Source organism: Cupressus sempervirens, chromosome 4, assembly GCF_028749045.1.
Source record: "Cupressus sempervirens isolate cs-2001-9-10 chromosome 4, ASM2874904v1, whole genome shotgun sequence".
Taxonomy (NCBI): domain Eukaryota; kingdom Viridiplantae; phylum Streptophyta; class Pinopsida; order Cupressales; family Cupressaceae; genus Cupressus; species Cupressus sempervirens.
In genome coordinates this window covers 590,284,268-590,297,210 of record NC_143121.1, presented here as the reverse complement: position 1 = coordinate 590,297,210, position 12,943 = coordinate 590,284,268, and the positions used below count along the sequence as shown (strand labels likewise).

The 12,943-nt window shown below is 34.2% G+C and overlaps 1 protein-coding gene across 1 annotated transcript in view; it reads left to right on the top strand.

Moving 5' to 3' along the window:
- Positions 1–12,567, top strand: part of LOC149562585 (PHD finger family protein) — a 37,534-nt gene extending 24,967 nt beyond the window's left edge. The window contains exons 7-12 of the mRNA XM_089826065.1: positions 2,966–3,044; positions 3,497–3,579; positions 8,049–8,127; positions 8,265–9,084; positions 10,431–11,169; positions 12,296–12,567. Coding sequence (XP_089682191.1) covers positions 2,966–3,044; positions 3,497–3,579; positions 8,049–8,127; positions 8,265–9,084; positions 10,431–11,169; positions 12,296–12,437 — 1,942 coding nt within the window. The 3' untranslated portion in view covers positions 12,438–12,567. The remainder of the gene's footprint in view (positions 1–2,965; positions 3,045–3,496; positions 3,580–8,048; positions 8,128–8,264; positions 9,085–10,430; positions 11,170–12,295) is intronic.
- The last annotated feature ends 376 nt before the right edge of the window (positions 12,568–12,943 follow it).

Sequence of the window (12,943 nt, the reverse complement as noted above, 5' to 3'; positions counted from 1 at the left end):
CAGTTTTATTTCTTCAGTTTATACTAAGATTGAGCGATGCCTGGAATATTTGACATCTTGAGAGTGTTAGGGGACAATGACCATATTTCTCTTTGTCCTCCCTTTGGGTTTTAAAATGTCTTATGTGGTCCTATTGCAATCTTTGTTTATTGGCCATGACAGCTAGTGGCCTTTCCAAGGCTCGTTCTTGAGTTGCAATTTGATTGCAGCTGGTAGTTTTTGTCTGTGGGCCCAGACCTCTGTATACATTCTCATGGTTTGACTTTAGATTGCTATACTCTGGAGTAATTTTAGAAGAGATTTAGTAGTATATTGGTTTATCTGACATTCTTGAAGCCTTACACATATCAGAGCGAGTATGGGAGTTTAATCCAGAGGGTTGACTAATTTTTTTTTTGATAAATTTCATCCATAGAGCTTTTTATTTTGGCTCAATGCAACAAGGGAAAACAATGTTTGAAGAATTCTGAAATTTCTAATGTTAAATTGTGCTTCAAATATCCATTCATATTAGAAGGTTGTAATGTTTCTTTAACGGTCATTTTTGTTAGTCATTAGTTTATTAAGTAGTTTCTATTTTTATCTTTAGTTCACAATTGATTCTTTAGAAACATCGTCTTTGTAATTCTACAGAGAAGCTTTCATCCCCTTTGTTTAATACAACTATAACAACATCGGTTTACCATAACAGTTCACAATTTAATTTTTTAATCTTGAAATTGTTTTTAACAATGAAAAACATTTAAAAATGAAGAAGAAATCATAACCTGTAGTTTTAAGGTTTTACATTAGTTTTTGGCTGTCTAGTGTTCAGAAGTAGTCACTAAACCTTTTGAAATGGAGCAAAATTGCAACCCCGTGATGGAGTAAACCTTTGGTTGTACACAAATTTTGTTTGGACTACTCTTGCTTTTCTGCATTTTTTTTTTCATTTTTTAAGTTTAAAAGCATTTGCCATTATTTTTTTTCAGACACTACAGACTTTTTGGAAAAGAGTGATTTGCTTACTAGAGGACGGACATACTGCTGCTGCAGGACGCAATTGGTGTATGATAAATTAAAATATTAAATACTTTTGCTAACTTGCCTTTCCCTGTTGCAAAATAATTTTGAAGTGCTTAGTTTTTTCTTTTTTAAAATTCTAGTTTTCAGTATGACATTGTCAATGGTCTTTACACACATTTGATTTAAATCAGTTAAAATAGAAGTGTAGGAATTTGTGATATTCTGGAATTACAAGTAAAATAATTTGAAGTACTTGCTTCCAAAATGAAGTACAAAATTGTTTCAATTTCTGCTTTTCAACTCTGAAATGGTTGCAGAAAATAAACTGACACACTGGTCACCTTATGCCTCCCTCTCGCATCACTGGCCACCGAAACATCTTATGCCTCCTACTTGGCTGGCAATGACCTGAAGAATTCCAACTGACAGCACCACAACCTTATACCTTACATGGCAACCGTCAGTGGAAGTGCTCTGCTCAACTGTTGACCAAGGAACCCGGCATCATATTCATTGCTGGTGTGGGACTCTGAACAGCACCAGCATCAGCACACCATACACCTCCATGCGGGCACACAAATCATCAATCTGACCTTCATTATATATCGGACAGTTGTGGGATTCAAACCCTTACAACATGGTTTGTGGCAGCAATGTCTTTGCCGCTGCACTGCCGGTCAACCCTCTGACACACTGTTATTTACTGTTAATTGCAGCAATTGAAATGTTAATTACCCAAGAAATTGACTTGTAGCATCAAGTAGGAGTTGGTTTCTTGCAAAGAGTGATATAAGAGAAAAGAAGCCTTGAGAACTCTTATATAGCATCAAGTGGGAGAACCTTTATTTTTGGCAAAAGATAACTTAAAACTGTTATAACTTTCTACTGTCCTAAAGGTGCCTGTGCCAGTGGAAGGATGCAAGGATCCATTTGAAATGGCGAATAATTAGGTTTTCTCTTTAATCAACGGAAAAGCAACAGAAAACAATGGGAGAATTTAAGGAATTAATTTAATTGATTATAGTAAGGCTTTCTCTATAATCTAAGTAATAGTTATTTTAAATTCCACCAAAAAAAATCATTAAAGCGATGATTTGGATACTTATGCTACAACTGTATTTTTAATAAGCAATTAGATGAAGTTAAGAGTGTTGTAGTTTGTGGATATCTTTGTAGACAAGTTGCAAGATAGGTGTTAGGGTAAGTATGGGAGGGATTGTATCCACTGAACGGTTGTCAATGCCATCCATTTGTACACATTTTCATCTACAGCTACATTCATAATCAATGGCATATCTGACTAACTTTTTGAAATTTGTGACATTAGAGTCCATTAAAACTTTTCAGGCACTTTGCTTGTTAGTTTTAGTATCATTCACACTTCATACTAACATCATTTCAGTCATGAGCCAAGATTCACAAGTCTCTTATCTTATCATTGTGTAAACTTAGTTATTCCTTGATGATCTCTAAATTGAGATTAACAGTATATGCTCGGGAATGTTATTTTAAAGAACATTAGACAGCTCATTTGGAAACATTTTATTCTTTTCTTGTATAACTTATTAAATGTTTGCTCCCTTATGGAGAATCTATTCCATTTTTCTATATATTGATAAGCAACGATGTGCTCGGGAATGTTATTTTAAAGAACATTAGACAGCTCATTTGGAAACATTTTATTCTTTTCTTTTATAACTTATTAAATGGTTGCTCCCTTATGGAGAATCTATTCCATTTTTCTATATATTGATAAGCAATGATGTTTGCAAGAGGGGTTTCGGATATTGCAATTTCTTGTTACAGTTGGTTGTGTTACTTTTGATAATGCTTTGACTACCTGAATATTTTTTATTTACTACTGTAGCTTTGTTTACTAGACTGAGTTGGTTACCATTTCCAACTTATGTTGCATTTCAAGTATCCTGTTTCTTAATAAAATATTATGCCCTTGATGCAGGTGGTTTATTGGACACACTTCATGTGATGCTTGTGGCAGACTTTTTATTAAAGGAAAATACTGCCCAGTCTGTCTAAAGGTAACCGAGGATGCCACTTTATATTTTTCTTTAATTGCATAAAGATGTTAGCACACAATTTCAGATTGTCTTGCCCTTAATCTTTGAAATGCTTGCCCTTTTCTAAACATTCGAACTGTTAATCAAACTTGTGCTTTTATAGTTACATAGTTATTAAATTTTTCTGTTTATAGTATATTTGTTTTAAATTGAAGTCTCTGGTTATAGCCATGTAGGTGCTGGGTTCCTAAGGAAACCTATGACTTATGGTAACGAATCCAAAAATTATTTTTAGACTAATATTCTGGTTTCATGCGTACGACACTATCTTACAGTAACATGTATGGCTTTCTGTTTTTTTTCTTGACCTAATTTTGTAGATCAGTAGCTTTGCATATTAGATTTTGTGTTTTTGGAAGAACATATAGGATATCAGGAAAGAGGATAATTTTCAACAAATCTGGCTGTGGCAGGTATATAGGGATTCGGAATCAACACCCATGGTGTGCTGTGATGCTTGCCAACGATGGGTTCATTGTGTTTGTGATGGCATCAGGTTTGGTTCAATATTTTTACTTTTAACATGTTGGCTCAATCTGTATGCATTTTCAATGCTGGGACATATTATTTATTCTGTAGCTCTTCAGTTCTTGAAGATTTGTAGACAGTTCATTTGAGTCATTTTCTTACAAGTCCAGAGCTATCATAGGAAAGTTGTATAACCACTCTGGTGTCAAGAACATGGAAATGAATTGATGGTTGTTTTTGAAAATGAAGAGGGAAGGCCAATTACTTCCTAGCCTGAGATAGTGCAGTATATCTATTTGTTTCATTCTAAGTAGCCGAATCGGGTACGAGAATCGGTATGGGTACGTGGGTATGAAACACTGGTGCATCAGAATTTTTTTTAGGGGGTTGGCTATGGGTACAGGTACGTCCATATATATATGTGTGCTGCTAAAAAAATACCAATACCATTTAAATCTATTGTATAAATTAATTTTATTTATCATTTAACAACTTAATATTATATATATTAATACTAATAATTTGAAATAAATGCTTGATAAGCTAATGGTGAATAAACAACATTTACATATTTGATATTCATATTTATATATACATAGAAATAGAAACAAAACAAAGAAATTTTTATCATAATATTTAGGCAAGGGCATATATCAGAATGGTAATTTGTGAGCCTCTTATCAGAGAGGTCTTGGGTTCGAATCTACTCAACACATTATTCTAATTAATCTCAATAAACAACAACAATAATAATAATTAATCTAGGCTTCAGCCCATTACCGATAAAATTAAATAAAATATTATCATCAGATTCATTAATTATTTTAGGTTTATATTTTACAAACATTAGTTAATACTCCCCTAAACTTAGTTTAGAACTTGTGGATTTTTTTATTAAAAAACCTCGATAATTTACTGCTTAACTTCTAAACATTAGTCATATTTATCTGAAGATTACAATAACTGCCAAAGTTCTAAACTTTGCAGATCTTTTGTTAAAAATCCTAACTCTGCTCCGTACACACTCATCCGTTGCAGCAGTATACTGGTAAGTGCCAGAAATAGTTGTTCGTCGCAGTAATACACTTGTCTGTCCTGGAGGTCAATGACTGGTTTATGTTCTGTGCTTGTCCGTCTGTCTGCATTTGGAAGCTGCATATGGAGGTGCAAATGTGAGATAAAACTATACAGAAATCTGATAAACGACCGTGTTGGATTTTAACTTGTAAGTTTTCCTTGTTTTTGTTGTTTTGCTAGTCAGAGTCTATCTGGAATCGACACGGATTCACCATGCCATCATCTGAAACGACTGGTATCGTTTCTCTTTTGTCTGAAATGATTCAACCTTGGAAAACACGTACCCTGTACATTTCCACAGCGATTTGATTTGGATTCCCATTCCGAATCATTTCGTTTCCAGAAACAATAGCTTGAGGAGGATGATTCAGCTATTTAGGTTTCATTTATACCTGCTGTTGCTCAGTGTTGCAGTTGTTTGTATCTGCAGTCTCTGATATAAGAGTCCATATCTGATTTAGTTTCTAAATATAGTACCAACTGAATTATAACTTATAGGTGTTCTAAGAAAAGGTTTTGCAAGAATTTTTTAGAAAGCTGGAGCTTGTTGCTATCTTTTAAATAATTGTCCTTATGTTACTAGGGCTGCTCAGAACCTGGTTCATTCTTTGATTGGTTCGAATTTTTAGTCTAGCACACCATTCTTCACTCTGTTTGAGTTGGCTACCTTGTGTTACCACTTCTGGGTTTCTTTAGAACTCAATCTATTCTCTGATTTTTAGGACTGGGTGTGGCCTGGGTTTGGCCAGGGCTGTGGGTTGACTCTGGGTACACATACCTGAGATGAACCCACAAGCCCTTACTGGACCCTGGGTGAGCAGCAACAGAACCCATTTCCGCAAACATGAATTTTTATGTTTTGCATTGACAGACCCTAACCCACCCTGAAAAATGAGTTCTAATTTACTATATTTTTTGCTTTAATATTTGACATTGACATTGAAATATGATATTAATTATCAGCTGAGATTATGAGCCTAAGGGCAAACCTAATAAGCTTATGAAGAATGCAGTCACATGCTTCTCCACATCACCAAAGATTAAAAAAGGATTTTAAAAGACTATAGCTAAAATTAACTAACCCAAAAAATTGATTCCCAATATGCTTTTTTTTAATTTGATACATTGAACATTTCCTTTTGTATATTTTGTGCAAATTTTGGCTTTACATAACACAGCTGATAATTGATAATTTAAACTGAAGCAATTGGAACTTCTGAAGATCAATCAAAGAAAATTGCAGACCTTGCATTTTTAGTCTGGTCTTAATCCGCAGCAATCATTTTTCTTCTACACCTGCTCTCTTTCATTCTGATGATGGATTGCAGGCTGTGTTCTGAAATGTTGATGCGAAACAAATTTTTCACAGCTCAATTCAGAAATTAAAGACAAATAAACATTTTGGACTGCTGAAATATGATGAGTTTAATTGATACCCTTCATGGGAAGTAATCATGTTTCAAATCTGAGCAATTGGAGCTCCTTAGGATCAACTTGTCACAGATAATTGAAGAACGTGCCTTCTTATATCAAGTTGCGATTCACAAACAATCATTTGTCTCCTACAACTGCGCTTTTTAATTCTGATAATGATTAATGGAGTCTGATCTGAAGCATCGACGCAAACTCTTCTGCACTTTTGATTCCAGATATTACATCGAATAAACATTATGGGATTGGAGATCTTGATGAGTTTAATTCAATTGTCAAATCAAAGATAATGATTGTTAACTTAGGAGCAATTTTTATAACTGTTTAAATTTTATTAGGGTCCTTTTTAAAATCAATTCTACCTATTATGCTATGTATATACATTTTTTTAAATTTTAGTGTATATTTTATTTTGAATTTTTTTTCCAACTCCAGAAGTATCCCTGCAACCCAGCCCAAGCACCCAACCTGCCTTGCCCTGTTCGGTCTTACTACCAAGTTGGTGTCAGCAAGGGGCAAGATGGGGTGAGACTAAACCCACGTGGAGGCATGCAGTTGCTCACAAGTCATGTGAATCAGTCCTCGGAGTCAAATGTGGAACCAATGGAGAGTGAACCCACAGCCCAAGCCAACTCCCCTACCCGTGTGGGCTATGTATATAATTTTTTATTATATTTTTTTTTGTAAATTTTGGTTTTTTATGTAGTGTATGGCAGAACACAGCCGTAAAAAACCTGGGAAAATACTTTGGCCAGGCACTGAACCCAAACCTGATATTCTGTTAATTTGTTCTTCTGCATCGTGTTGAGGCATATGTGGAGTAGTTAGCTTTCTCTGATTCCATTGATGCTGTGAAATTCCTTTGATTCAGTGTTGCGCTATCTTTAGTGCTGTATTGATCCCTTCACCCACTGTGATAGTGGAAATCCAATCATCCGTAACATCAATGTGACAAGGTGCACTGAAATAGTTATACCAAACATTTCCTTCTTCCTGCTGTTACTTGAAACAAATCTAGAAAGAGCTGATCCTCCATGCTTGCCATACTAACAGTAGTAGGTCATGCCTTTAAACAGCTTCAACTTCTGGGAATGCTTTTTAGTCTTCACTTCATTGTTATTAGGATTGTATAGAAATACTATCTTCTTTGGCACTTTGCAGCACAGGTGCTTGATCACTTTAGTTTATCGTAGATCTTTTATACATGATTCATGTTGGAGTTGCATCCTATTAGCCTTATTGAATACAGTGGCTTGTTTCCCAACAATTGTTATGCTCTTGTCCGAACTTTTATGACTTCGGCAGGATCTTTGAATACAAAAAATAATTCTTTGTGGATATCAATTTCATGAGAAGCAACTTCTTAATCTTCAAAGCTTTCCATGTTTTGTAAATGCTCAGCTGTACTGTAATTATGTAGACATTAGAGTTGATTCCTTTAGCATGATAGCTCTTGTCACATTTGTCTGTTATTATAATTAACTTATTAAGAGATTGTTTTGCACACTTCTTTTGAATTTTATATATTTTTTTCTTATCCCAATGTTGGATCCTGAAGTGTGTTCCAAAATGTCGGTGCCAAAAACTTCGACACAGATATTACTAGAAGCACTCTCAAATGAATTGAAGCATGCTCATCTATCCAATGGGGTGAAATAAAATTTGAATCTGTAATTTCGTAAGTAGAGTTTTATAGGTGTGTGCTGTTGACAGTCACGTGGGAGATAAAAGGGTAACATTGAAGGGAAGGCCAAGCACCCAACTTTTTAAAACTCTCAGTGACTGATTTGGAGTTAGGCTGGGACCAAAATTTAGTTTTGATAGTCTTTAAGGCTTCTTATGTTATGCTCCTTTTTTCTGTTGTTTGTTATTTTATGCTTTAGGCCCTATACTATGAGTACACATTTTTTTTAATGATTGTTTTAAGATTTTAGCATAATTGCTGTTGTATTGGACCTTAATGGTGGGATTGTTGTGATAATCATGCAGCGATGAAAAGTATCAACAGTTCCAAGCTGATGGAAATTTATATTACAGATGTGCTGCATGTCGTGGGGACTGTTATCAGGTTTGATTGCTTCTTCCATGGTTTACAAATTATTGACAGGCATTTCTTCACTTTTCTGATTTGAGCATTGAATAACTCTTTTTTCACAGTTATTATTGTGCTTATTTTATGCTTCTTTTTGTGCTGCTGTTGAACAGGTTAAGGACCTTGATGATGCCGTTCAAGAGCTTTGGAGGAGAAGGGATAAACTTGAACTGGAACTGGTGACCACTTTAAAGGCCTCAGCTGGACTCCTTTCACAGAAGGAAATGTTACACCTTTGTCCTTCTTCAGACGATGACATAGATTTTCCTTCTATGGAGCCAGAAAATGACTCAACAAAAAGAAGTAAAGTAATACACAAGGGGGCAGCTGAGAAGGCAAATAAAAATGGAAAAGAACAAGTGTTACGACAAAAGGAGTTTGGAAAAAAATCCTCGAAAATTGCAGTAATAAATAAAAAATATGTCAAGAGGAAAGGATCACAGATTCAATCCAATGGTAATTTGGGAGCATTGAATAACAGTTTTAATTGGTATCAGTCAGAAATGAAAGAAAAAGAGGATTCAATACCAAATAAAGATCAAGATAGTTTGAAATATGAAGACATAGAAGAAGAGGCTTCTCAAATGTCCAACGGGATTAACTTGTTTTCTCATCCTGATAAAACAAGTTCAATCAAATCTGGATTATCGATGGGCCACACTGACAAGAAGATGTTTAAGGACAGCCTTGTTGAAAGTGGGTCACCTAGTGACAAAAAGAAAAGTAAGCGCCATAAAAGCAAAAACAGCATTAAGCTGTCTGACAGTCAAATTTATGATGAAGCAAAAACTGAAACTGACAAACCTGTCAGCAAGCTTGAGACTGGAAGAGGAACAAAAATTGTCATACATCTTCCAAAAGGGAAATCTTATCGCTTTCCAGCATCAGAGACTTCAAGTAGTCATAGGGAAGATGGCTCAGCAGGCTCACAAGGTAGTATCATAACTGGGTACACTACTTTTATAGGACATAATACAAATACAAGCTTTTCAATGTGTGTCCATTCGTTATTATAGAAGCCAAAAAAATATATTAAAGTTTTATGTACATTTTAGGTACTAGGGTGGTAATATGTTTATTCATAAGTTATAACAAGTTTTAGAAGACTGTACAAGTGTTTTTCCTTCATTTGTGTGCTGGCCTATTTATGCAATTATCTATTTTTCCCAGCTGACCTTGGCAAGTTTTATTTTCTTATTTGCAAAATAATGGTATTAAAACATCCATTTCAATTGATTTTGTGAGTATCAATGAAAATTTAAAAAATGTTTTCTGAACTATCTTGCTCACTTCATTGTTTGAGCTGTTACAATGAATACTGTTTGAAAACTCTAAATAAAGCACATTACCTTTATACATTAAGACTAAAAAATGGGAACCCATACTCTCCCAAAAAAAATTCAAAAATGTCCACTACAAAAATATTACTAACCTTTGTCTTTTGATGTGGATAAATGTATTGTACTGAGTTCAGGAACTACACATTTTGGCCAATTGTTATTGCACAACCATCTGTTATATTAATTTTTTGCATTCTCAAATCTATTCAATTCTTTCAACTTTCACCTGAAAAAATATTTTCTTTGTCAATGGTAAGTGAGATCTTGAGCAGCTTTCCTGCTTCTTACAGCTCCCTAAAGTTTGAATCCTGTCAAGATTAACAACTAAAAAATCTTCTACTTTATTGTTATCCCAAACAGTGAAGTGTGTAAACTGTGAAGATTGTAAGATCATCCAAATGTAACTAACAAAGCAGAAATTTCATTTTTGTGCTGAGAGGCATAACCTACAGTAGAATTAAGGGGCGGACTGTAATGGTATGATCATGTTGACAAAAACTATATAGAGTTGACATTTTATGACACCAAAATTTTAAAATAGCGCTCAAGTAAATAAAGTATGCAGTATGAATTAAAAAATTGATGAACGACACCAATTTCCTTTCATATGTAATAAACAGAGCTCTAAAGAAAAATAAAGTAGCTCTAAAGTAAATAAAAAATAGCTCTATATCTTTTTTTCTGTAGTTATATAATTTAACAAAACAAATGTTCAACAAAACCCTCTACTAGTGAGAGACGGTCGGATTTTTATTTGTTTCCTAGTGTTTCAATTTCAAGTATGCAAATATGAGATTGTATTTTTTAAAAAATAAACTGAAGGAAATAATTTAGACTCGTTTCTCAATATAATGAAGTTAATTTTATAATTGAGAATGATAAGGCCTTTCCTTAAAGGTATGTTTCTTAATCCAAGTATTTGAATTATTGTTGCAACAGGATTCCCTCCAATTCGTTCTGGAGGAATTCATCATGGCAGTACAATGCAAGAGAAGTCAAAAAACCTACGTAGTGATCTCAATGGAGAAAAATTGAGAAAGCCAGAGAAAGATAGGAAAACTAGTTTAAAGGAGCCTGTCAGGGTGATGTCATTCAGGACAGGCAGGCCTCCTATAACTGATGAAAATGTATCTGATGATAATCTACAGGAAGCAGAAGTTAATTTACCAAGCACTGCTCCTTCTGTCAGTTCCAAACTTCAGAGGATTGCTGATGGCCATATTGATGACTTGCCAGCTAATGTGAGTCAAGATGAAGATTCATCAGAATTAAGGAGGAAAAGGTTCAAAGTAACAACTTTAGGTATTGAAAATAGAAAGGATGGGACTGAGGTGTCTGCTCTTGACGATTCAATGTCAAAGCGTTCTTTGAAAGTGAAATTTAAGAAACCTTCTTATGAATACACAACTCCTTGGGTACAACGACGAGATGAAGATGAAGGAAGTTTAACTAAAGGGCAGAGATCAAAGAGAAAGAGACCACATATGCCGGAAACAGAAAAGCAGGATAAGGAAGACAGAGAGAGTACTTTCAATCCAAAGGAAGACAGAGAGGGTACTTTCAATCCAAAGGAAGACGCAGTTAATTCATTCTTAGATTACAACTGGATCTTGATGAAGCTTGGTAAGGATGCCATAGGAAAGAGAATAGAAGTCCATGAACCATCAGACAATACTTGGTGAGTCTCAAATTCTATAAACTCTTCTATTGTGGACTTTTTATGTCTGTAATACCCTCTCATGAATGAGTTTATGCTTGAATAGATTGATCTTTAGTTGTTTCAAACATTAGTTGCATACAGGCTGCACATTTAGAATGTGAGATTCTAAATCTTGATTTTCCTTCTGCTTTTAGTTTTCTATGTTGTATGTTTCTTAACTTGTACTTCTTTCTTTTGGATAATAGTGCTGTACCTAAGACACAGGTTTCGTCAAACTTCATTCATTAGATTCTGATTTCAATGAATTTTTACTCTTTCTGAACTTTACTCGAATTTTATTATATTCAATATAATACTATTATTTAATAAAATAGTATTTTATTTTAAACTGATATCAAGTTATTTAGTTCAATTATTTAGCAATGTTTAACTATTTTGCAGATATTTTGCTAATATTTAAAAATACATAAGTATATATAACTAAAATTTAATGTCAATTTTTTTCGCTGAACTTATACCCTTGTCAAATTTAATTTGATTTTTATGATCAACGAACTCAAATTTGAATTCGAACCTCGTGAATTAGTGCTGTACGATGCTGGCTAATCAACATCCAAATGAAAATCTTAGCCCTGCCCTTTATCTCTGTGTACTTTGACATGCATAATTGGGTATTAGTACCAACTAAAAAACCTAAAAAGAAAATTTTCCATATTTGCTTCATAGGACTGCTTAAATTTCTAGGTATGTTTTTCTCTTTTGCTGCCTGTAACCTAAGTCCATTTCAAATCTGACAAGACATGTAGAAGATTTTGCAATTTAATCTTTCTGGATTATTATTTATTGCCAATAGGTGACCTATGCTTTAGGTGCCACAGGCTTGCCTTAAAAGCTTTACCATCTTCTAATGTCATTATAATTTATGCGTTTTGGACTCATCTCCTTGACTGGTATATTCTTGTTTTGTTGAGATAGTTCAAGTTTGAAAGATTCAATGCATTTTGATATGTTATTATTTAATAAGTTTTGGTCCTTAGTGGTCTTCAATGTGTGTTGGATTGAATGTAATTGTTTCTCTCACATTCCCTTTTATGTATGCTTGCACATTTGGATCAAGACACCTGATTTTATCTTTCTTTTCCAGGCATAGGGGATCTGTAACTGGAATGGGAGAACAGCAGTCAACATTCCTTGTAAACTTAGATGATGGTAGAACAGAAATAATTGAACTTGGCAAACAGACTGTTCGGCTTATTTCTCAAAGTAAGAAAAGGCCAAGAACGTAATTTTTTAAACCTGACTGTAATTTTGTATATTAGATGCGTTCCTTAATATGTTATTTAAGATAACTGCTTTTAGAAAATTGCAGCTCCTGTAAAGTCATTTTTTGAGAATCAATAGAATTTTATTGTTGCACTTTGATTGTTACATAGATATGGGGTCTATTCCATAATATAATCTTTTAATCACTGATCTGTTGAGAGTTTTTCCAAGTACATGAATGGATTTGAATGTGGAGATTTGTAGTGCATACCAGATAAGCATGGGGACGAAAGGAGTGACAGAATACAGGCATTTTTTAATGTTTATTGAATTTTACACTAAGGTTTTGACAACATTGGGTACAGATCTTGGCAGAGGTATTGATGGCTAATGTTATTGAAGTATCCACATTGAATGCCTGAGACCACCGATGATGATCTTTCCTGATAAATTTTGTTCCAATGTTTAATGCATCTACTATCTATGCGAGTTGGCAAGCATTCTCTTTTCTTCTGGGTTCTTAAGGCAT